General features: G+C 41.1%; 1 protein-coding gene across 19 annotated transcripts in view; it reads right to left on the bottom strand.

Moving 5' to 3' along the window:
• The window catches only part of NRCAM (neuronal cell adhesion molecule), a 280,017-nt gene that overhangs the window by 9,813 nt on the left and 244,180 nt on the right, over positions 1–26,024 (bottom strand). For 6 of the 19 annotated variants that reach the window (XM_041723226.1, XM_041723231.1, XM_041723235.1 and 3 more), the window contains 9 exons: positions 25,912–25,982; positions 24,317–24,542; positions 23,827–23,942; positions 21,812–22,016; positions 19,859–19,981; positions 18,370–18,555; positions 17,330–17,365; positions 3,689–3,820; positions 1,959–2,037 (listed from right to left, as the gene is read on the bottom strand). In XM_041723226.1, the coding sequence (XP_041579160.1) occupies positions 1,959–2,037; positions 3,689–3,820; positions 17,330–17,365; positions 18,370–18,555; positions 19,859–19,981; positions 21,812–22,016; positions 23,827–23,942; positions 24,317–24,542; positions 25,912–25,982 (1,174 nt within the window). The remainder of the gene's footprint in view (positions 1–1,958; positions 2,038–3,688; positions 3,821–17,329; positions 17,366–18,369; positions 18,556–19,858; positions 19,982–21,811; positions 22,017–23,826; positions 23,943–24,316; positions 24,543–25,911; positions 25,983–26,024) is intronic. The other 13 variants (XM_041723232.1, XM_041723238.1, XM_041723241.1 and 10 more) reach the window with 3 other exon arrangements.

The raw sequence follows: 26,024 nt of genomic DNA, 5'->3' as shown, positions 1-26,024 counted from the left end.
ATATTTGAACAATGGTATTGTTTTACAAATGAAAAAACTCGAGACCCAGACAAATTGCCATATCTAAAAGGAATCAAGGGTACGTATGGCTGGGTTGACAGTAAAATGAAGAGTTTCTTGATTCTGAGCTACTTCCCATTCAACCTTGATTTCAATCCCACTTCAATGGAGTGGGCAGCATGGTTGCCCCGAGAAAGTCACATTACATCAGACCCTGGATTCACAGCACTGTAGAAGCAAGCTGACAGTTGAGACCCACGAGGCGAGCAGTACATTGCCAGATTCACTTCAGCATGATAACGTACAACAGGAACCCATGGCCACATGCGGAACGCAGGAGGTGCCATGCTTTATATCCAACTCATGCAAATACAGAGGTGTTTCAGGCTACGTCGAAGATGTAGCTTCATCACAATAAAGAAGGGAGTAGTGTGCCTATCTCGTGTAGCATTCTAGCCACAAGAACTCTAAGAAGAGGTTACTTAGAAAGCATCACCTCACCTGCTTTACAAGAAAAATATGTAGAAGACTGCAACTCACCCAAGTGTCAGATGTGGCTTCCCTAGGATACAGGCATCTGCAGGCTGCCCTACCATGTAACTGTGGAGAGCATGGGGGTGGCCCAGGAAGCTTCCACAGACTTTGAGTCTCGAGTCAACATGTGACATCAAGACAACCCTCACTAGACTTCTTTCTGTATCATGAGGTACAGAAATTCCGAGAAGTTTTACAAATCCTTGATCATCTGATCATCTTTGTTGCAGAGAAGATCAGAGTATGTGAAGGCAGAGGTGGTGGGGCATGAAGCGCTCACAGGAAGATACAAACACTTGTATCTGCAGAGAAACTGGTAGTGGAACCAAATGTATCCAAAATACATGGTTTTGCTCAATCGGCTATCATATTTTTTATCCTTGGCCTTCTTTAGCTCATGATATTGACATGGAAATACCAAAATGAGCTCTAGAGATGGGTAAAAATTAGCACAAATATCTATAAATATCATCTGGCAATCATAATAGGGAACTATTTTATTTCACCTAAAAGTCCTTCTTCTGCCAAAAAAGGCTCAATCTGGGCTCAGGACATATTTAAAAGACAATATTTTTATAATCAAGAGGCTTATAGAAAGAAAAAAACAAGGTATAAAGGCATTAGAAATAATCCTCTGGAACACCCAAATCTCATCTTTTTAAAGGAATAAATATAGAGCTTGTTTATGATTTCAAACATATCCAAAATAATCACCTATCTCTATTTAAAAAGATATATAGATCCTAGGCAAGAATATCTTTATTTAAAGAGTCTGTCTCACTCTATCTCCCCCTCTCTCTTTTCATTACTTAGCATGTAGGTTATGTTAAACTTTATCCTTAATGAGGGAGTCAAGCCAAACTTCTGTGAGTTGATACACTGCCTGGAAGGCTATGATATTCTTAATAATTTATAGCTTCTAAAAGAACCTCATCATCCTTTCATGACTAATGGACAGGCTATAGGTATTTACTTTGGAAAAACAAGCATCAAATACAGGATTAAAAAGAATAATATCAGTTTTATAAACACACTTCTTAGGAAATAACAGGTGTAGTTTTCTTTATAATACAGGTTTTGCAGGGTCACTATTGTCGTTCTAAGTTTATTATAACATATTAACTTTTCCTAGCTTGAGCGATACAGCAATGCCCCTGGAAAAATACAGTAGAGTGGAAGACACTTTGTCTCCAAGCCTATGACTGGAATGGAAATTAATTTTATAATGAAAAGTGAGAATATTTTCATTGTAGGGGATGTGTAACCATTTAGACATGGAAGTGTCCCTAAACTAATATTTGAGGAAAATATGAAATGCCACAGAGTTTGTTCCCGGCCTCATCCTGCGGGTGGGAGTCTGTATGAGTGCAATGTGTGTGTGTAGGGCGAGGAAAGTGAGGAGAGGATGAGAAGCAGAGGCTCACCTGTATTCTCCAAAAGTGCCATCGTCTTCTTTCATAGGCTGGATTTCAGGATCAGCATGAGCATCTTCCTTTTCTTTGACTAAAAAATTTCAAGGTGATAATATTACCTAATGATTCTATGTTTCCTTATTCAAAGTTGTAAAGAGCGCACTCTGAGATGTACAGCAGTGGAAAATGATTCTATACAACAACAGATGGATTACGTGCCCCTGTATATGCTTCGCTGTTTTAGTCTCTTTGTTAACATATAAAATTGATTTCCTATGAGCATCTGACTGATGAAAGAGTAAGTTGATTTTTTAAAAATATTTTATCTATTTATTCATGAGAGACACACAGGGAGAGGCAGAAACCTAGGTGGAGGGAGAAGCAGGCTCCCTGCAGGGAGCCCATTGCAGGACTCAATCCCAGGACCCCGGGGTCACGACCTGAGCCAAAGGAGATGCTCAACCACTGAGCCACCCAGATGCTCCTGAAGGAGCAAGTTTTAAATTTCTAAGATCATGCTCCTCTTTGACCCGTCTATTTATTTAACTCTATTCAAGGCTACAAATGGTTTTATTTTTTTTTTATTTTTTTTTTTTTACAAATGGTTTTAGCAAATCTCTTCTTTCTCGGATTGTTTTTCTTGTCACTGAAGGGGAAATGGCAGGTAAAGAAAATAGAAATTCACCAGGTCCACTAACCCAAACAAAACATTAACCATAGAGGAAAAGCGATGTTATACATCATTATATCAAGACTCATTTCACACAATAGCTCCTCCAGAAGATGTCCTGAACCTTCCCCCTCTGCCTGTTGGTTTTATTTATTTATTTATTTATTTATTTATTTTAAATTTTTATTTATTTATTTATTTATGATAGTCACACAGAGAGAGAGAGAGAGGCAGAGACACAGGCAGAGGGAGAAGCAGGCTCCCTGCAGGGAGCCCGACGTGGGATTCGATCCCGGGTCTCCAGGATCGCGCCCTGGGCCAAAGGCAGGCGCCAAACTGCTGCGCCACCCAGGGATCCCTGCCTGTTGGTTTTAGATGCCACTGTAGCACCCATGACTTATGTAGAGCCTAAGGAAGCAGAGTCACTAATGTCTTCAGAGAACAGATTAATTTACTCCCCGAAATACCTTCCTATCCTTCACAATGTTTAGGCTCCCATTATGTAAAAAAAAGGGGGGGGGATCAAAAACCTTTTAGACAGAAAGTCCAAATTTATGGCTCTGGGAAAATACACTTATTGCAATCTATATGATTATTCTCATTCTTTCTTTTATTTATTTTTTTTTAGTATTTTATTTATTTATTTGAGAGAGAGCGAGAGCACTAGAGACAGAGCAAGCACGAGTGGTGGGCAGAGGGAGAGGGAGAAGCAGGTTCCTCATTTGGGGCTTGATCCTAGGATCCCAGATCATGACCTGAGCTGAAGGCAGATGCTTAATTGACTGAGCCACCCTGGCGCCCCTCATTATTTCTGTATAGTTGAGGATAATTATGCAGCATTATAGGGCAATTTTATTTTATTTTTTTTTAATTTTTATTTATTTATGATAGTCACAGAGATAGAGAGAGAGGCAGAGACACAGGCAGAGGGAGAAGCAGGCTCCATGCACCGGGAGCCCGATGTGGGATTCGATCCCGGGTCTCCAGGATCGCGCCCTGGGCCAAAGGCAGGCGCCAAACCGCTGCGTCACCCAGGGATCCCTATAGGGCAATTTTAATCTTTCTTTCTTACCTGGGTATTTACCACCCTTGTTTCTTCTGATGAAGCAAACAATCAGCAAAATTAGGATAAGGAGAGCGACAGCACACATGAGACCAATGAACCAGCCCTGAGTCGCAATATCCACCTGCCGGCTTGCCATTGCTGGAAAACAAATCAGTGGTGTCAAGGGGGCACAGGTTAAGGGGGAGATGAGTACTTTTGTAGTCTCTTATAGTAAAAAGCTACCATAGTATATGAGTTTTTATACGTTTTACATGTGGCCCCAAATTGCAATCTGTCAGCTATCAATCAGGAGTTATATAAAAATTTTGAAAAATCATTAATTAAAAAATTCAAATAGCGAAATCTGAATGCTAATGCCTATCAAATGCTAACAAATCCTGCTAAGCACTGTTCACAGTTATTTTAACTATATATTCTCAGTAGAAACATAGTCCCCAGTTTTTAAAAATACTGTCCACAGATAAACTGTACATTAAGTACTATGATAAGAAGGTAAGACCAAATTTTAAACAGAACAGAATGTATACATCTAACGGAGTATTTTTCCTTCAAAGCAACCACTTTTGGAGGCTAACATGTTATTGCAACGATGTTGCCATTTTTCAAAAAGTTTTGGAAATCTTCTTTTAAAAAAGACTTTCCACACAAGAAACCTGTCCACATAAGATAGCCAGCCTTGTTAGTTTATATAACATCTCAATTTGCACCTAAAACATTACTTATATATGTTGTTCATCTCATTTATAAGAGTTAGTTCTAAAAATTTTTTGGAAATTTCTGAAAAATCCAATTTACCCTCAAAGGATCAATATTCAATATTCAATATTGCTTTGGATCCATTTAAGAAACGTTGAAAGCTATCTTGATCAGTGGAATCATTATTGGAATAAATCGCCAGCTTAAAGAGAAAATACTCATTCATATGTATACATATTCTTTGTCTTTATCTATTCTGTTTGAGTCAATAAACGCGAAGCCCCTATTCAACTAGTCACAGTATGCAAATCTCCTAAGAAAAACACAGAATAATTAGCATTTCTGGTATTATTCAAAAGTGTCAATCAAATGGGACAAAGTGCAGCATCAATGGCTATTCAGATATGCCCATGAGGATTTGTTTAAATAAATTAGAATGAAACTTTTTTTTTTCAAAAAGGCTTTATTTTTTTTTCTTTCGACCGTAATCAAAGTAAAAGGTTTTCTTATTTTAATTCATAAGCATGCCTAGATCATGCTTTTAATTTGATTTTCTTCTGAATGCATTTAACATGGTTGGGTTGGGTATATGTGATCTCTGGATGCAGAACCAAACATGGCTACGTAGATCCCAGGTTCTGCTCTACGCTGCCAAAAGAGCATCTCGTTGCCTTATTTTTCTCCACACAAAGCAGAGGGAGAAAAATGAAATGCTTAAGATCAAGTAGGAAGAAGGATAGGAAGAACATGTGTATGTGTGCTTAAGAAATAAAATGAGAAGTAGAAATACATCATCTGGAATATAAACCACATGCCAGTAGCCTTTCTCAATTGTCACTGGTGCCTCATTGGTTCAAGGGGTTTCGAGTTGTATCAGAATCTAGATACAACTGAGGCAGGAGTGTAGAGAGTGGTTATGGTCATACCATAACCATGATGACGATGGTGATGAAGACAGGGATAATGAGAGCTAACATCCTGAAACTCCTCCTATGTGCCAGCTACAGTGCTGAGGGCAACTCTGATTTAATTTTTTTTTTAATTTTTATTTATTTATGATAGTCACAGAGAGAGAGAGAGAGAGAGAGGCAGAGATACAGGCAGAGGGAGAAGCAGGCTCCATGCACCGGGAGCCTGACGTGGGATTCGATCCCGGGTCTCCAGGATTGCGCCCTGGGCCAAAGGCAGGCGCCAAACCGCTGCGCCACCCAGGGATCCCATCTCTGATTTAATCTTCACAACAATGCTTTGGGGTGGGCAGGAAGAACGAACCTGTGCCTGGGGAACTGAAAGAACTTGCCCAACAGCTGGAGTTTGATGGAGTCTGTCCAACTCCAGAGATACTAGCCATAATGCTCTACTGCGCTAATGTATTCCAGAAAACATGTCCAGACATCAAATCTGCGGAAGTCTTTATGAAAAATAAAAAGCTATAAGTACTTCTACATTTCAAGACGGGCAACAAGATTTTAAAAGCCCAGCATTCCATACTCCTTGGCAATACATTTTTTTTTTCAAATTTGCACATGATCTTTGATTGTGTGCTTTTTCACCAAAACTGAGCCCGAAACCAACTGGTGTAAGTCTATTGAGCATTTGATTGAAGTTAAGCAGTCCTTGCTTTTAGTATGCTTAATCATCGATAGCCTTGTTGTAAAAGTTTCTGCATATACATTTTCCACCCAACTAAAAGCAACCAATAAAGGCAAAACATACTAAGATACTCAAGTGCTAGCACACACATTGACTTATAAAGATGGTGATTGCCAAAGCTGAACTGCTTGCTGGCAGCTTGCTATGTGCAACTATGCAAGAAGTGGAAATGTTTCTTTGACAGTCGATAAAGGAGCGTCCAAACTGATTTTGAATTTCTACCTCCAGTCTAAAGAAAAAGAGCATAAAATATTTTCCTAACCCACTAAAGATGAGGCAACTTAGTATGTTAAGAGGTGCTTGTTTGTGCACACTCACAGATACACACACTAGTGCACTAGAAGTTGGTATAAAACAAAAATTATGGAAGTGAAAAATAACTTCTATCAACTTCTCATCCATAGAAGAAGGGATCTAAAGCCCAGAATGACTATGAGAGGCTTCAACTCTCTAGGACGCTCTAAAATCATCTTAACCGCAGATGCACACACAAAACCCAAGTCATGGCCACCATTGTTCATCACACACACACACACACACACACACACACACACACACACACCTGTGGGGCTTTTCTTCTCAAACCCAGGTATCAGTGGGCAGGTACTCGTAGGATTGAGTACGAGAGTTAAAGAGAATTTTCACTTTATTTAAATAAAGTGAAAAATACAATAAAATTCTGATCCTGTATTTCTTGAGTAATCCATAAAGCAATAAATTAAACAAATAGACAAATATAAAGAATATGAAAAAAGAAAAAAAAAAGCCAGAAGAATGAAATTTGCTTTGTTTCCTAGAAGTCAGTTTTAACAAGTGTTCTGCTGGCACACTGCTTGCTGTCTGACCTGTGCTCTGTGGCAGCAGGTCTCTGAGGAAATGCTCTTGGATGCTTAGAGTAACGAAATCACGTGGAGGATACAGGGTGAATACATGGCTATATATGAAGAATCCGTTAAGCATAAAAATGTCCTGTTGGAACTAAAATAGTTAGAAATGTATAGAAAGAGCAAAACATTTCCTTGGCCAAAGTTTGGAGGCAGTTCAAACCATCTGGTTCAGACCAAATTCATGGTATTTGCTCCCGGAGGTAATATGTTATCCAAGGTCACTAGGGTTAAAGCAAGACTGAACTCTTTCTCAGAGTTACAGCTGCATGTAAAAGGTGACGATAACTGGCTGTGGCCTTGTCCTATCTCTCCGTTGCTGGCACATAAGGATGGCCCACCCATTACAACTGCTCACCTTGAAATAGCTTCCACTTGTAGATGGAATTATAGGTATAGCAACACTGGAGAAAAATTTTTTTCCTAAAGGGTTTGCCTTCTGTCCTATAAAAGGACCAAAAAAAAATGCCACATTTGATGTTGATAGAATCCAATTCGAGCTAGAGCTGCAAGCTAGGTAGACTGAAGCTTTCAGGGGTCCAGCATAGCTGAACAGACTCACCAAGTGCCAAACCAAGTGGTCATTCCAACCTGTTTCCCTTGGGGCATGGGCTCTGGGACCCCAGGGATGGGGGACGTTGTGAGAGCCTCTCCTCCAGCGTTGGAAAGCTGGGCCTCGAACTCTGGCTCTCTCACCTTCCAGCCAGGTGACATGCCACTGACCTGACATGTAAGTGAGAACTAACACCGCCCATGCCATAGGATTGCTGGACGGAATGAATGAATGAAACCATGAAGACCAGTTGCCCAGTAGAGATTCGAGCTGAGTAAATGCTGGCACCGTGACTATTGTTAGCATTCCAGCTATCAATGGATGAAATGTCTCCCTGAGCTTTCAGTATTTTGAAATGAAAAGCCACCGCTAACAAAACACACCCTGTAATAACAACTGTGAGTTGATACCCCTCTTTGAAGTCTAATGCAATGCTTTCCTAGGGGTCTGCACACAGGCGGTTGTGAAAGCGCAAGGAACAAAATTACAGAAAAGTGATTTTCCCTTTAAACATTATGATTTTCGCTCATGGATAGTTTAAAATGTGGTTTAATAAGTAACCGAGTATTACCTTTGATTTCTTAAATCCCTCCTGATTGTAGATCTTATAAATGATACATGACTTTAAATGACTTTGAAAATCATCAAGCTTGTGTAATGAAAGACACACACAAAATGCATTTTGCCCACGGGTTCTACAGCAAAGGCAGCATCTGCTCAAGAATTCATGAGGCACCAGAACAGAAGTAACACGGACGGATGAATCACAAAGTGAGACTGTGCCACACAGACCGTCTTTAAGTAAGCAGGGAATTATTCTCCGTCTTATGAGTTAGTGTGAATGTTCTTGCATCTTCCATGAGCACTTTCTTTATTTTAGAAACCTCAATCACTTCTCGTCTATCATGATACCGTTCAAATAACGAAAATGATGCAGGCGGTCCAATCTGGTGTGGTCCCAATGAGATACACGACTAGAACAATTTCTCATTCAAGTATGATAATCTTGACATCAGTTGTCTAACCAGACTGCAGGGTTCTGCTGGATTACAGTCCTTCTGCCACAAAACATTGTGACTTTGTCAATGTGTTATTTTAGCTTCAAAAGCATTTCAAAAATTCCATCCTAACTCCAAGAGAAAGCTGACACGTGTAAAGGATGGGAGACATTGGATTACCTAAATAATGTAAGTTAGGAATCATTTTTATCTCTGCTTTTTTTTTTTTATCTCTAATGGTTTTTGTCTACGCTGTGATTAGAAGATGATCTGCTCAATTCTGTAATTCATTTGCTATGAAGAGCCAATGACAATTAAAAATGCAAAGTCCCAACCCAACTGGGCCCCAAAGAAAGACACTCATGACTCTCCCCATAACACAACTCCACTAAGTCCTTATCTCCAACTGGAACGCTCAGTGGTTTCACCTCTGAGTATGAGCCAGAACTTTTGTGCACCTCACCTGGGCCTGTCTCTAAACACATCCTCTGAACTCACAAAACCAGAATCCCTTCAGTACCAACTCAAACTTTATATGTTCCTGGCATCACACACCTTAACTTAAAGAAGCTCCAAGAACCATTTACAATTTCTTTCCTCCATTCTTCTTTGTCTACGGGAATTTTGTGAAAATAACAATCTTGAATATTTTAAGGAACTGGAAGTGAATTAATGGTTCAGGAAAATTCTCTTCAAGCCAAAAACAAAATCTAGGCTGTGTAGGCTTTAGGTGATTATAAATCTAGTCATACCAGATAAATCAACTGAAATGAAAAACTACAAGAAAATGTTCTCAAAGAAAAATGGACTGGATATCCAGGTCGCATATTAATTGCATACATTCCCATTGTATTAAATCTTCTTTTTAATGCAAAGGAAACTTCTTTATCTGCATCTTGCCTTATGAAATTATTGAGTTTCTCTAACGATGTTTATGAAAAGAATTGTATATTAAATAGTTTAAGTGAACTATGGAAAGAATTGTTTATTGAGGCTCACAGGATGAATCTTTGGTCAACTTAAATGCTTTCAAATTTGTCCAAGTTATAGATTAAACTTTTCCCCGAGTAATCATTTTCCTAAAGGAATAGTTATTTCTAAAAATAAAAGTAATATTTATTTATTTCTAAATATATTTATTTATAAAGACCTGACCAGAAAGTTGGACAACATTCAAGCTGTTATTACTAACATTCTTTGGCCGCCCAGTTTATCATGTGCAGAGCACGCTGTCCTGAGGGGCGGGCATGGGTTTTCATCAATGGCTAAAAATTAAAATTGCCCTGCCTCCTTGTGGATGTGCATGGGGCATACACTGGTGCCTAATTTGGGAATGCATTGAGCACTGAAACCTAATGGATGCTCCCTTCAAGGTGTTAGTTTGCTGCAATTTCTGATAAAATTCCATTGGGTAGTATGAGCAATATGACTAGTCAGTCTGATTTTTGCCACTTCAAGGTCCAATGTGAATGAACTTTTCTTCTTTCCTGCTTGTACTTACAAATATAAGTTTCACTATCTTACTCTTGTTTACATGTTGTGGGCATAGACTAGGTATGAAGAGAACATATGCAATGGAACATATTATGTCGTTTTTATTTTAATAACATGAACGAAAGAGACTCCTGGCTATGTGTAAAATACATAGTTTGATGGTTCAGTTCACTAGAAGTTTTTTAGATAAATACGATTCAGTTAATTGGATCGAGTTATTTTTCAGAATGATCCATAGGTAATTCTTAAAATGGTTCTTGTCCTCTTAAAAGGCATCCCCTAAATTAAAAATAACCAGGTAATAAAATTGCTTCTTACTGCCAGCAACATAGTATTCAACATAAAAGTTCACGGGCTCTGGCCCCTCAGACTCTCAACTGATACTGGCACTGGTTTCAGCAGCTGTGGCACTAAGTGTGCTGATCCTGGGATTTACTGCTTAAGATAAATATACAATAGAAGAATAAAACAAACAAGGAATCGATCTGCAGCATCAGAGACACAAATAAAAAATAAGATGAAGTACCCTGAAATTGTGCAAATAGAATTAGATTTATCGCTGAAATTTAGGGCTTACTCAACAGCAATAGGGCATAAATTAGTAATCAGGACTAATGATGTACAATATTTAAATTGATGAGTTCTGTTACATGGGTCCTGAACGATGTGAACTGTTGTCCATTAGATACAGTCTCAGGAAAAATCAGCCCTCATCTACTGACACATGTGGGGGCAGGGGGGCAGGGGGGTTAGCTGAGCAATGCTGGAGGTAAAGGTAACAGAATCTTACTGCAAGGTCAACCCCAATACTAGGTGGCTGTTTCTCAATTCTACTTATCATCTCACTGTGAGTGGTATTTTTTTTTAAGATTTTATTTACGAGAGAGAGAGAGAGAGAGCACGAAAAGGGGGAGGGGTGGAGGGAGAAGCAGACTTCTTGCTGAATGGGAAGCCCGATGCAGGACTCTATCCTGGGACTCCAGGATTATGACTTGAGCCAAAGGCAGACACTTAACCCTCTGAGCCACCCAGAAGCCCCTCAGTGCAAGTCTTAAAGACTTTGTGTTGTGCTGGGGAAGTATGCTTCTTAGACCTGGGGCTTCTGATCTGTTTTGAGTCACAATCTTCTCTAAGAATCTGCCGGTGGGGAGTTCTGAGACCTCAGGTAAGAAATACCAGCTTTAGAGACTGTTGGATGGTTAGAGCACACTGGAAGAGAAGCTGCCAAGAGAACTGTCAAATATGGGCCACTTGGGTGTCTCAGTCAGTCAGGCATCTGCCTTTGGCTCAGGTTGTGGTCTCGGGGTCCTGGGATTGGGCCCTGCACTCGGCTCCCTGGTTAGCAGAGCGCCTGCTTCTCCCTGTCTTTCGCCCTTCCCCCCTGCTTGTGCTTGCTCTCTCTCGAATAAATAAAATAAAAATCTTAAAAAAAAAGAGTTGTCAAATATACTTTATCAGAAATTTGAAAAGAAGGTATCAAAGTAATAAGTGTTTTACTTGACATACCCTAGAAAGTAAGACAATCTTACCCAAGTGTTCATTACATGTCACGTTCTGGAAAATTGTGGTACAATCTAAATGGCTTCTTAAAACACCTAATTATGGACATGATGTGACACTATATGCCTACTACTGAGTAAAGGTGACATCTGCAGCCATTAAAAGGTATGATTTGGCTATATGAGGCTGACCATTCTCTGGGCCTTCTCACAGCAGCCTAAACTAAAAATGACATATTTACAGATATCTTAATTTGAGTAGTCACAAAAATAAGATCAATGTATTATCCCAGAGAAAATGCCCTAGGATAGTAAATCAGAAACTGTCAAAGGGTTGACTTAGTCTCTAAAATCAAATTCCAAATTATGGAATTTGGAAGCTAAAGGCCTCTACTGAAATTAACTTAATGGAATAGCATTTCTTAGGATCAGAAAGAGAGGTACAGACAGTCCCCGACTTAACGATGGCTTGGCTTCACATTTTTTGACTTGACAATGGTGCAGAAGTAGTACATGTTTAGCAGAAACTGTACTCTGAATTCTGATCTTTTCTGGGGCAAGTGGTTTGTGGAACGATACACTCATGAGGCCGGGCACGGCAGCCAACCACAGCTCCCCCTCAGCCATGCAATCATGAGAGTGAACAACCAATGCACTTACCACCATTCTGTACCCACACGACCATTCTGTTCGCACTTTCAGTACAGTAGTCAATAAATTACATGAGATAACTAACACTTTACTATCAAATATGCTTTTTGTTAGATGATTTTGCCCAACGGTAGGCTAATGTAAGTGTTCTGAGCCCATGTCAGATAGGCTAGGCCAAGCTATTTTTGGTAAATTGGAGGTACTGAGTGCATTTACGACTTACAATATTTTTGACTTATGATGGGTTTATGGGGATGTAATCCCACCATAAATTGAGTAAGTTCTCCATGTTAAAGAGATTAAATAATGCACTTGACCTCTGAGATATAGTCCTTAGCACAGTCCCCCTCTGTGCTAAGGCTGGGAAACAGCAGAGAGCAAAACTGATTATGGAATTATGTGGGGTCCTTCTACAGACCTAATTAATTTCATTGTCTAAGATTTTCCTCTTAAAGGAGTACATAATGATAGGACTATGATCAATCAACAGAGACAGTAAATATGAACATGTATGTAAAACATCAGTGGTAAAGGTCTCAGGCAAAACATTAATTTTCTTCATGAAATTTTGGAATCACTGAGGAATTTAGTCTTGGCGTATTTATGAGAGATGTCAAGACACAGTGAAATACTTCCAACAGAAGGGCATTTAGCCAAAAAACCCCCAAAAAACCAAAAAACCAAAAACCAACCAACCAAAAAAAAAAAAAAAAGCATTTAGCTTATTCTTAGCCAGAGAAGATATCATACTTTTATCACAGAGGATTCCAATGTCCCTTGCTTTTACCCTCCACTCACCCACTTTCTTGACGTGCCAGCCAAAGGACTGTGAGTGTCATTTCTCACTGGGGCTTTCTGCAAAGCCTGCCTCTAGTCTCTCTCCCTACCCTAAGTCTTTCTTTGTAGATCCCACCAGCGTAGCTACCTACATGTTAGCTTCCTGAACTGCATATGTGATCCTGTCACTCCCTGTTTAGTCGATGGCTCATTTCTGCCCACCGGTAAACACTCTTTCCTTCGCGAGACATTTGTGGTCATTAAGGATCATTCACATCTGACCTCATCTACCTTTTCAGTCCCGTCTCTGGGTACAACTGAAATATCCTGTGGATTTTCAAAGCTCAGGCCTTTGCTTATGCCTCCTACCAAGCATTTATGCACCCCACGCCCCTGATTTATGTGTCCAAATTCTATTTGTCTTTCAAGGCCTGATTCAATATTACTATTATAATGAAAGTCTTCTTGATCCTTTGGGCAAAATAAATTGTTCACTCCTCTATGCTCAGATAAAATATTGTTCAAATGTTCAAATTACGAGTTTAGCATCCATTTCTACTCCTTTTTTTTTTTTTTTAAGATTTATCCATTTATTTGAGAGAGAGCAAGACAGTGTGAGTGAGGGGACAATCTCCAAGTGACTCCCCGCCAAGTGCAGAGCCTGAAATGGGGCCTGACTTGGAGCTTAATCCCATGACCCATGAGATCACAAGCTGAGCTGAAGTCAAAACTCAGTCACTCAATCAGCTGAGCCACCCGTGAGCCCCTATTTTTTTTCTTTTTTTAATGTGTCAGTCTCACCTGCCAGATTTTTAGCATATCAAAGGCAAGGTCTGTCTTACTATCCTGATACACGGTGCCTTAAAAAAGGCTAGTACAGGGACACCTGAGTGGCTCAGCAGTTGGGTGTCTGCCTTTGGCTCAGGCATGATCCTGGAGTCCCAGGATCGAGTCCCACATTGGGCTTTTTTTTTTTTTTAAGATTTTATTGGGCAGCCCAGGTGGCTCAGTGGTTTAGCGTCGCCTTCAGCCCAGGGTGTGATCCTGGAGACCCGGGATCGAGTTCCATGTCAGGCTCCCTGCATGGAGCCTGCTTCTCCCTCTGCCTGTGTCTCTGCCTCTCTCTCTCTCTCTCTCTCTCTCTCTCGGTCTCTCATGAATAAATAAATAAAAGATTTTTATTTATTTATTCATGAGAAACACGGAGAGAGGCAGAGACACAGGCAGAGGGAGAAGCAGGCTCCTTGTGGGGAAGCCCAATGCAGGACTCGATCCGAGGACTCTGGGATCAAGATCTGAGCCTAAGGCAGATTCTCAACCACTGAGCCACCCAGGTGCTCCAGACCAAACTTTAAACTTGATTTTTGTTTACATATATTCTTTAGCTTTTCCTTGTTGCTTGTCCTCACTGGTAATGGTGGGACCAATTCTGGTGAGAGTCTGACCACAGAGAAGATTTGTCATCGGCTCCTTGGTGCCTGACTCTGCTCTGTCCTAACTGGCTGACCAGAGTCTGCTGCTAGTTACATCAAGAATGATGTTCAGCTCCTGACCTGCTAGTCTCTCCCTATTCCTGTACCCCAACTTGTCACCTCACAATTGTGTTCTGATGACTGGTCCCAAAGATAAGAAAATGAAAGGCTACAGGTAAAGCAGTGTCCATCCATCAGCAACACTGGCCCAGAACTCAGATTTGTTAGCTACATGTTTTCAGATCATTTCTATAGATGCCTTCACAGGTTTATTTCCTAGGATCCAGACCCTGAAACTATTGAAAAGGACACAGAAATTGAACAGATGCAGCTAAACAACTATGACTAGTACACAGACAGTGAAGGCTTACGCAAATGAGGACATGGATCCAAATAAGTGACTCCTAAAGATCTCAGGAGGGTGTCCACGTTCAAACTGAGGAGTGGTAAGGGAAGGGGCGGGTATGGCGCAGGACAGCTGACCGGATTGTCCTGGATTCTACTTAGTGGTTTATTTTATTTATTTTAAAGATTTTATTTATTCGAGAGAGAAATAGCAAGAGAGAGCACAAGTGGGGGGTGGGGCGTGGGGAGAGGGAAAAGCAGGTTCCTTGCTGAGCAGGGAGTCCGATGCAGGTCTTGATCCCAGGACCCTAAGATCACAACTTGAGCTGAAGGCAGATGCTTAACTGACTGAGCCAGCCAGGTGCCCCTACTTTGAGGTTTAAATGCTCCTTTTGTAATTATATATTTGTAAGATTGGGTTTCATTAACATCTCTTAATATCTGTAAGAAAAATTTTAAAAATGTAAGCTCAGATGCATCTCTTTTCCCCTCTGATCAGAGGTGACATGAAGCCTCTAGAGGCCGATGCATCCAGAGCAGAGGACATCACACGCAGGTTTTCTCTCAGCATCTCTTATTATCTTTTTTGAAAGTAAAAGCTAAACCACAAACATAATAAAATTTAGCAGGATCATAGAGAACTTCCCTTTTTCTCCTCTCTCAGAGAGCATCTAAACTGAATGGAGAAGAAAAATAAAGAGAATAGAATTCATGGTTAAATAAAAAAACAGAGATTTTTAAGGAAAGAAAACCCAGGAGAATGAATTATTTCCTGAGCAGCTAAGTCTTAAGGCAGATGCCATCACTATGCAAGTTATGTTTAATGACTAGCGCACTGTTAATAGAAGCAAGGTACAAAATAAGGCTTAGGTTTTTAAAAAACATTTAAACACTATTTCTCTTTGGGGCACCTGGGTGGCTCAGTGGTTGAGCGTCTGCCTTCGGCTCAGGTCGTGATCCCTGGGTCCTGGGATCGAGTCCCGTATGGGGCTCCCTGCAGGGAGCCTGCATCTCTCTCTGCTTTTATCTGTGTCTCTTGTGAATAAATAAAGAAAATCTTTCAAAAAAAAAAACAAAAAACACACTATTTCTCCTCTTAATCTGAGATCTATCCAATTTCAACATTAGGGGTTTCATAAACCTTCTGACAGTCCATTTTGGCTTGTCTCTATCATCATAAGTAACTCACGACTCAGTTTAGTAACATTCAATAGTAGACTCTAAACTATTTTAATGAAGATTTCTCTTAATTGGTTTTAATTCATGATCATCGGTGGGTAATTTTATTCCAGTGAATGCCTGCCCTCCCCTAACATGGCAAATCAGTGGGAGCCTCCGGCTCGCTCACAGACAGCCCTGCTACAGCACAATTAACGTGGCTACAGACTCCAGGCAGAGCCACAGGGACGCGTCCACTGCGTCGGGAAAGAGGCCAGGCTTTTTCTGGAATGCTTCAGTGAAAGGTTTCCAGGGGAACAGAGCAGGGAATTATTGTAACACAACCAAGGACTTTAATTGATATCTAATTAAGCCCGGCAAGGCGTGGACACGTAAAAGGGAGGTTTATATCTTTCTACACTACAGAGGAAATTTTGAATTTTTACGACCTCGTTCTTGCAAGTCTAAAATCACACTGATAACATTATTAAGATTACTGAACGTGGCTATAGTTCCTATTCAGTCCCTTCAAAATCTATCTGGTCTACATTTTATCATTTACCAAGGCTATGAATAGAAGCAGATTTCTTTTAAAAAAAAATACAAGATCTGAATCAGGCCTACACTCACCAGATCTGAGTAATTTTGGGAAGACTCCCAGCTCTTTTAAAAAGCTAAGAGATCAACCCATAGCCAAGGGCCAATGGCTGAGTTCTCTGGGGCTGCCTCAAGGGTTAGACCTATCACAGTGTGTTCGAGCACTGCCCTCCCAACACACCTTTCTCACCCAGAGAGCTGAGAGAAACAAAAGAGCACAGATGTACCCCACTATACCCCGGGGGGAAGAGACGTGTGCAGTTTGGTGAAGACAGGATGGAATAACACAATCGAGTAGAGCATGCAGGCTGATGGGAAGACTTGCTCAGAGGGGTCCTGGTGGGCAGACTGTGGGTCCCAGGCCAGCTAGAGGGCATCTCTAAGCTGAGACCCCGAATGGATGATGTCAGCAAAGTATACACTGTGTCTACCAGGAGTCTGGCTAAATCAGATCAGGACGGAAAAAGCTCAGCCGATCTGAGCTCTTACAGGGTATTTTCATCACAGGACGAATATTTCTGAACCCTGAATCCGTGGTGTGGCCACAGAGAGGATTTGCGACAATCTGCAGTTTGGGTCCTGTCTGAGCCAGCCACAATCCTCATCCCATAAAGGCTAAGATGAGGGTTTAGACCAGGGACAGGCCTTGTGGAAAAAGTGTGAGTAGAATTCAGTGTGTGGCTGTTTCTACTTGTAGAAAAGACTAGACATTAATTTTAAAGCCAAGATCTTCCAAGATCTTTCTCTTCCATTTGGTGTTTCAAAGCTCATTTTATATCTTTTTTTTTTTTTTAACCCATGCTGCACTTCGCCATGTTGAACATTGCAAATTTCACACATGTATAAAGTCATGCAGATGAATTATTTTACCTTTGCCTGCACCTACATCACGTGGAAGATTACCGGCTTTAATGAAGGGAAACAGAAATAGGACACTATATAGTTAGATGCAACACACCCATGAGCATGTAAAGTGATATAAAAACTTATTAAAATGCCAAAGCATGCAAGAAGAATGACGTGTCCCACATCAGGTACGGGGGACAAAGATACGTTGGTGTCCCCAGGCTTACCCAGCAATCAAACCCACACATTACTCCATTTTCCTATTACGTAACAAGGCTTAGGGTATTTCAAACCAGTTTTTGGGTAGAAATGTCAATTCTTTATCCTAGGGAAGATAATCATAACCCTGAAGTAATTTTACAATTTAGAGACATGCAAAATCAGAAAATCTTTCATAAATTTTTTGGACATCCTCAATGAATTTAAATTTTTTCAAAATAATTTTTTTTAAAGTAGGAAAGGAAGTATTAATTCCTTTTCTTGACACTCCAGTGGGACTATTTTGCTTCCTCTCTACCAGATGGCATTCCAAGATACAACGCCCCATGCTCAAACACAAAATAAATGAGCTATTTAATAACCATTTCACATTCCTTGCTAGAAAACCTCAACCAGGATGTGTCACTCCTGGCGAGTGACTCAAAGCCAGAACTAGGATCACATTTATTTATTTGTTACATAGATGTGTGTGGTGGTGTGCACACTTATGTGCATGATGTGTATGTGCGTGTGTGCGCGTATGTACGCAAAGTTGTAGACAGGAGAAAACGTTGCTGTGAACTTTGAGTTCATGCGTGGCAAAATGCTGTGATTTCCCACTCTCACTTCAGCATTTTAACGTAAGCTCGAAAATTTCACACAGACTCGGAAAACAAATATCCAATAGTTATTCTAACATGAATTAAATAATTGATTCTGTAGATGTCAGGATGAGAAATTACAACAAAGCATTTGCATTAGTTGGGTAAGACGGCTACTCCGTGGGAAGAAGCAAAGAGAAGGCACACACTCAGGTTACAGACTTTTGCCTACAACACTTAGAGTTATGGGAATTTTATACATACCCATCTTACCTTCATCCACAGTTGTCACTGCCTCCTCTGTTATTTGACTTCCTGATCCGGCCGCTGTTTGTGCATAGAAATAAAACTTATACCGCGTGCTGAAATTTAAATTTTTTAAAGTCCAGCGCGTCTTGTTGGCAGGAATTTTCAGATCCACCAGTGGGCCTAATTCATGTGTGCTGTTAACTGGCAATAAGAAATAACAGAGAAGTGCATTCCCCATTAATTGCCATAGGCAATTTAACCATATAAATAAACATGTCATCCAAAAATGCCAAACTTGGATTACATTCACTTTGTAATCTATTTATTTATTTATTTATTTATTTATTTATTTATTTATTTATTTATTAATTATAGTCACACAGAGAGAAAGAGAGAGGCAGAGACACAGGCAGAAGGAGAAGCAGGCTCCATGCACCGGGAGCCCAACGTGGGACTCGATCTCCGGTCTCCAGGATCGCGCCCTGGGCCAAAGGCAGGCGCTAAACCGCTGCGCCACCCAGGGATCCCCTCACTTTGTAATCCTATTCACTCCTTGCCTGACATGACTGTCGGTAGCCATTGACAGCTCCTATCCTATGGCAAAGCAGGGGGAAATATATTCCCCATCAGCTTATAAACTAGGGGAATTTCACAGCTGAATTCCAATCGCATTTCTTTTCTCTGTGTTTTTGCAGGTGGTGTCACATATTGATAACCCCAAACCTCATCCTCAGAGGCCTTGTGCCAAAGGAACCCCCCCTTTTTCTTTTCATGTTTTTTGTTTTATCATTTCTAGTTATAGATAACACCTGCCTAATCCAACAATAGCGTCCACCCCATGTTCAAAGGTCTATGTGATTCTACTGATTGCTTAATTTTCTTTTTTTTTTTCAATAAAATATATTTTATTTAAAAGCTGCAAATACAGAGAAATGAGGACAGGACAATGTAGTCTTCCCTTTATATCCTCCATTTCGGTGCTGCTATTTTATCTCAGCCATTTTCCTTGAGACAACTTTGCTCAAACAAAATGTTCTCATCATGTGTCCAAGTACTTAAAGGCTTAAAATCAGAATTTTCTAAAACATGAAAGAGCTTTCAAAAAGGTAATTTTCAAAAAAAAAAAATAAAGAAAGAAAAGAAAAAGAAAAGGTCATTTTCAGGGTTAATTTATTCCTCCAATAATTTTTAAAATCTCACACACAAATCAAAAATTCTAATGCAACCACTTCAATTTTAATTCAATGATTTTAAAAATCAGAATAAATTCCTTTTAGGCAAATGGTTGGATATTTTTATCCATATTATAACTGATTGCTTAATTTTCAACAGCATATATGTCTTTAGAAAATGGGATGTGAAGTTCCTTCTGGAATACCACTTGAAGGTATATGTTTCTAACCTACAGCTCTAAAGAAATAACCAGTTTGTATTTTAAGAACATGGCTAACTTTTTTCTCTTTCCTAAACCATACTTCCCCCTTCCCTTTTCCCAAGAACTCACTTGGCTGATATTTTAAGGTGTATTCAGTCAAAATGCCGTTCGGGCGGCTCGGTGGGTCCCATTCCAAAGTGAGCGAGTCTAGTGTCGGGTTAACAATCTTCAAAGAGGAAGGAGCACTGGGAACTTATAATGAGAACACAGAGTCAACAAAAGGGTTCAGGATGTTTCCAAATGTATTCGAGTGACATACTGCACCATGTTCACACCATCCCCCAAGGTCTTGTAGTCTCACTCTGGCTCCCGATTCAGCCAAAAACCCACTAGCAGAAACCTGTGACAGGAACTTGTTTGGCTATTTTCCTTCTCTTCTTTCTCATCATTTCCATCTAGATTCATTAAAAAGCCATCCTCCAAAATACACTGAGACTTTGCCTTTCTACGGATCCAGACCAATATTGCTAAAGGAGACAGTCCTCATTTTGTAAATGGTGGCTCAACAAAAGCAGACTGGTGACTAAGTGGAACTACTCTAACCAAACCTTTGAGCAGATGCAGCTGTGTTCTGGACCATTAAGAACTGTTTTCTCCTACAAACCAGGGTGTCCAAACAGCCAGCACACCCTGCCTGCTGGGCTCTGGGCGTGAGCCAGCCTGCCCAGGTGCAGAGAGGTTCTTATCCGGAGAGCTGACAGCCGCCCAGGACCCTGGGGCCACGGACAAAAGCCCTGGTGCTGCAGACCCGCCTCCAGTCCGGGGAAGGCCTGCAGGGTGGCAGGTTCTCTCTGGCAGAGGCTGGCAAATTACCAGAGGAAACATGCCTGGTCTTCTCTTATTCACTTCCTCAGGAGGATGATGGCTGGCAGCAGCTCACCCTCTCTGGCGCTGAGGCCCTCTGCACACCCACCATATTACTGAGGCCCATTAATGGCACCATGGTCTCTCCCATCACTCTTGCCAGACACCAAGGGGTCAACCTGAACTTTTTCCCCCTGCCTCGTTTCCTCCGTCTCTTTGGCTACTACCTCCTGTCAGGTCTACCTCATACATCTCAACCATATCCATGCCCTAGTCTCCTCTCTATGGCTGCCCCCCTTCAGGCTCTCGGTGGCCTAGGCTTGGGCCTACTTCTAGCTTCCCCAAGCCACTCCGTTCAGATTCTGTTGATGGTTTAAGGAGCTCCATGGCCTCTCAAGATGGGGGGATTCATGGAACGCCTTAAACCCATTCATTGACCCCCTAACAGATTAGCCTTCAGGTTAAGAGCCTCTGGTTTACAGGTTAACATCTGTAGCATATAGGACCATCCACAGTAGGGGTCCTCCCTTGCTGACCTTCCTCTTTTCTTACCATTCCTGGCTACACAACTTGCAGTTCCTTGAGGGAGCCATGCTGTCTCACACCCTCATGTCTGTTGATATATTACTTCCGCTCTTCTTCACCCTTTAATTCACAGGTTCATCTCTACTATGACACCCTCCCTGACCTGTCTCAAGGAGCAGTGTGAGGTCTCACTGGTGAAGGCCCCAAGAGGAAGGAGCCTTGAACCTCTGAAGGAGCAATGGATTGAGGACAAGCAATTGAAATAGGATGGGAGTGGGGGACACAGGATGACCTTCTGAGGATGCTGGGTGGGCATCCCCCATCAGGAGCCCTCTAAAGGAGCCGAGACTGGGCTTGTCTGTGAACTATTTTTATCAAAAAGACTTAGGGAATCCACAGATGAAGTAAGGGAGGCTTCGAGAAGTTAACAGAAGTCACTTCAGGTCAGAAAGTCAATGACCCAAGTAAGCATCAAATTAGCAAGGTTTCTGACAGTGTGAGTCAGTGGGGAGAAAAATTTAAGTCAGGAGAGGGAGTTGGGGGGAGCAGCATTTTGAAGTGAAGCTTCCCATGTGCCCTCGGGCCACATATGAGCTGACACTATGCCAGCTCTGTTGGGGGCCCTTCTGTCATGCAAAGCGTCTCAGGATGCACCATATGTTCTAGGATCTCAGAGACACGTCACCCCCATACCTCCTTCTGGAGTGTTAAAGACTCTGTCGGGGCTGGCCGGGCCCTCCCCTTTCCCGTTGACCACTCGGACGTTCAGTGTGTAGTGGCTGTAGGGCTCCAGCCCAGGCAACATGCCGTGAGTCTTGTTGCCCTGGAAAGTGAGGATCTTTTTCTCAATGTGGCGTCTGTTTCTCTTCGATGAACCCTGTGCCTTCCAGTAGTAAATCTGAAAGACAAAGAACAAAAGTCAGGGACCTACAACAGGGAGCAAACAAGATTCCTCTTGCTCACAAAATTCAAGTTTGATACTTGTGTCCTAGAACATTTTCTTGGTGTGTTTTAGAAGAAGATTTCTGGCAAAACTGAGAAACATTAATCATGAGGCAAGACAGTAGAAGCCCAGACACAAGGAGAGAAATTGAATTGAGAATAGGTGATGCAGCTGGGCTATAGAATACTATTGGGTTGGGGAGCGTGAGCGAAATAAATGGAACAGCATGACTCCCATATAGATCTCTCTGGAACATAAGGGAATGGAAGATGACAGGACGATTGAAGTGTCTTACTTGTATAGAACATCCTAAAAATAAAAATTACTGCCCAGTATTTACATACTTTTCCAGAGCTAATACAACATCATGAGCAATATATCATTTAATTCAATCCTATAAGTCGTGGTAAAGCTTTTATTATTATTCCTCTAGCACAGATGAACCCCTGACCGCAGATTGGCTTGACCCCAGCCACTAGGCCATCAAAGGCCACAATGCAACCTCCACCCCAAGTCTAGGGCTTTCTCACTAAACCAAACTGCATTGCTTCATTAAAAATATCTTTTTTTTTTCATATTAAACGGCAGGCACAGGTTTTGGAAAGAGGGAGAAGTGAAGGGTTGATTAACTTTGGCTAGAAACCCAGAATTGCTGTTTCTTAAGTCCTCTTAAATTCTTAGAACTTAAAAAAAAATTCTTAGAACTTTAAAGGCATTTTCAAGAGTAGTCAATATATACACAGCATCTGGAAACGTTAGAGAAAAAACCCCCAAAACGGAATATTATGCAGTGCAAAACCTGACCTCTAGGGGTCAGTGCTAATGACTCACAGCTGTGACTTTCTTCATGGGTGCAAAACCAGTGCTTGGTCCATCCAATCACAAGTCTCTATGCCTCAGGCTTTCTGTGCTCTCCAAGAACACAGATAAACAATGGTCAGAATAATGACCCTTTTGGTACTAAATGATTCTGAAGTATAATCTGAATGATGTTTTAGAAAGTGCCTACAAGGGCACCTGGGTGGCTCAGCGGTTGAGTTGTCCGCCTTTGACTCAGGTCGTGATCCCAGGGTCCCAGGATCGAGTCCCACATCGGGCTCCCTGCAGGGGAGGGAGCCTGCTTCTCCCTCTGCCTCTGTCTCTGTTTCTCTCATGAGTAAAAAGATAAAATCATTTTTTAAAAGTGCCTACATTATTTTCAGGACAATCTGTGTGTTTAACAGACATGGTCAGCATTGCTCTAAAGCTAGGTGCATTCGGTTGTATTTTAGCTCCTTAAACACTAGTTTTCTGCATTTTGTGCCTGTTCATTTTTTAGTTGGAAGAATTTTAGATCACCTGAGGGAAAAACGGAGAAAACAGGTTTGTTTTATTTTGTCTTTTTTTTTTTAAGATTTTTTTTAAGGTTTTATTTATTTATTAGAGACAGAGAGAGAGAGAGAGAGAGAGAGAGAAGCAGACTCCATGCGGGGAGCCTGATGTGGGACTTGATCCCAGGTCTCCAGGATCACGCCCTGGGCTGAAGGTAGGGCTAAACCGCTAAGCCACCCGGGATGCCCTTTATTTTTATTTTTATTATTATTTTTTTTTTTTCACTTTGGATGCAGTGAGGTTTTGCTTCTGTCCTAGCTGGGAATCTTTAGCTATGGCCTGTCTGAAGTGAGAAACCAGATGAACTCTCCAGGCCTCTGACCAAGAGAAGTGCATCTGCTCCTAAGGAAAGAACTAAAAAAAAAAAAAATTTTTTTTTTCTCCTTTCACTTGCCCGGTAGCCTTGTAGGTGTCCTCGGATACTTTTCAGAGGTACGGGGTCCCAGTGTACCTCAGCTAAGGTACTGTTCACCACGTTCACACGCACGTTTCCGGGAGCCACCATCGGGACTGGGGAAAAACAGGAAAGGGGGCAGAAGTATCAATGTTATTTTGAATTTCATGCAAAAATGCCACTAACAATTTTGGCTAGAAGTAGGACCCAGCCTTTATTCTATGGATTATCAAGGATTGAGAGTGGATTTTTTGGTATCTGTTCACTTGACTTGGTGAGAGTAATAATGTCTCTTTTTAAAAAGCAACAGCCCTTAGCATTCTGAATCTATTTTTTACATTGCAGGCTGTTTACATTCAGCAATGTTGAGCAAAATAATTGCCACCTCTGTCCCTCCCAAGCTAAGCAGCTTCGGGAAATGGCCTTGGCTTGGTAAGTCGTTTTTGCTGGTATAAACAAAAGTATCAATGAGACAGCATCAAACACTTACGGTCTTCTCCAGAATGACCCATGACCACCGCTGGCTCTGGAGCAAACCCCACGTCATTCAGGGCCTGCACTTTTATCAGGTATGGGACAAAGGTGGGTGTGCCCGAGACAATATATTTGGATACATTCGCCACCACCACAGACGTCCATTCGTCATCACCATCTTTCTGGCGCCAGCTCACTTTGTACTGAAGGCCTGGTCCATTAGATTCAAAACCATTCAAGGGCTGTAAGAAAAGCCAAATAATCAGAGCTTCTAAAGCATATAGGCTGAGCACCCTTTTCCCAGAACACCAAATTCAATTCCCAGACTTACAGAAAGTGAGTACTGAAATACTAAAATGTGAACTATTAACAATGTCCTTCAGGGACATTTTATCTTTTTTTTTTTTTCATTTGTGATGATATTCAAAGTTTGTTTGGGATCAACATTTCAAAGGTTACTAATTTCTATCTTGAAGTAGTAATTACCACATAAGGCTCTCCAGCTCTGCGTCCATGGTCAAGGGTGGGCGACTTAAAGCATTTCAGTTACATCATTATCTAGTTTACTTAGAGCCAGAAACTTATAAACAGCTTATTTCCTTATTAAAAAAGACAGTTGGCTTGTCAGGATGCCTGGCAGACAAGCAAGGGAGCATGTAACTCTTGATCTCAGGGTTGTGGGTTCGAGCCCCATGGTGGGTAGAGAGATTACTTAAAAATAAAATCTTAAAAAAAAAAAAAAGAAAGTTGGCTTGTCAGTCTATCCTGCTTTACATGTCTGTAAGTATATAAGTATGTATAAGTAGGTATGCATATAAGTGTGCATGCACAGATCTATTAAAATAAGTTTTAAAATCACACAAATGAATATACGGTAATTTTCCAAGTACAGAAAATACAGATAAATCAGAAAAAAGAGAGAGAGACAGAGAGACAGAGTTAGAAAACAAGAAACAGAAGAAGTTGACTACTTGGAACAACTTGGTACATATCTTCTAGATGGTTCTCTAAGATGATGATAATACCAGCTAGCATTCATTGAGCACATGGATGTGTTAGGCACTGTCCTAGGGGCCTTAGATTTATTAACTCCTTTCATCGTGTGAGGTTAGTTCTATTACTAGTTCCCATCATACAGATACATAATGGTGATGTTAAGCAACTGGTTTAAAGTCACACAGTAAGTGGCAAAACTGGGATCTGCACCCATTCATTCTGGCTCCAAAAATCAAGCTTTTAACTGCTACATAATAATGTCTCTTAAATAAGGATATATAATATATATTTTTCCACAAAGTGGATAAAATGGGATTTTAATAAAGACATTGTTTCTTGTTTGTTTAAAAAGAGAGTGTGCGGAGAGACTGTGTGCAAGCGCAGGGAAGGGGTAGCTCAGGGAGAGGGAGAGAGAGAATCTCAAGCAGCCCTCGAGGCGGGGCTCGAATTCACAATCTGGAAACCATGACCTGAGCCGAAATCAAGAGTCAGACACTTCACTGACCGAGCCACTCAGGCACCCCCAACACCAACATATTTTTAAAACATCTTTTTTCTTTTTTTTTTCCCTCTGAGATACACTGAGGAAAGTTGAAGGCTTCATGCTGAGCTCACCTTCCAGGTAATCACCAAATTATCAGGCTCTGATCCTAGTCCTTCCACAGCCGTGGGATTGGTATCAGGTTCTGGAAGTTAAGCAGCCACATGTGTGTAAGCTTTGGTCTTTT

Source organism: Vulpes lagopus, chromosome 11, assembly GCF_018345385.1.
Source record: "Vulpes lagopus strain Blue_001 chromosome 11, ASM1834538v1, whole genome shotgun sequence".
NCBI lineage: Eukaryota > Metazoa > Chordata > Mammalia > Carnivora > Canidae > Vulpes > Vulpes lagopus.
Note: the sequence above shows the minus strand (reverse complement) of the source record. Positions and strands in the feature narration are given on the sequence as shown.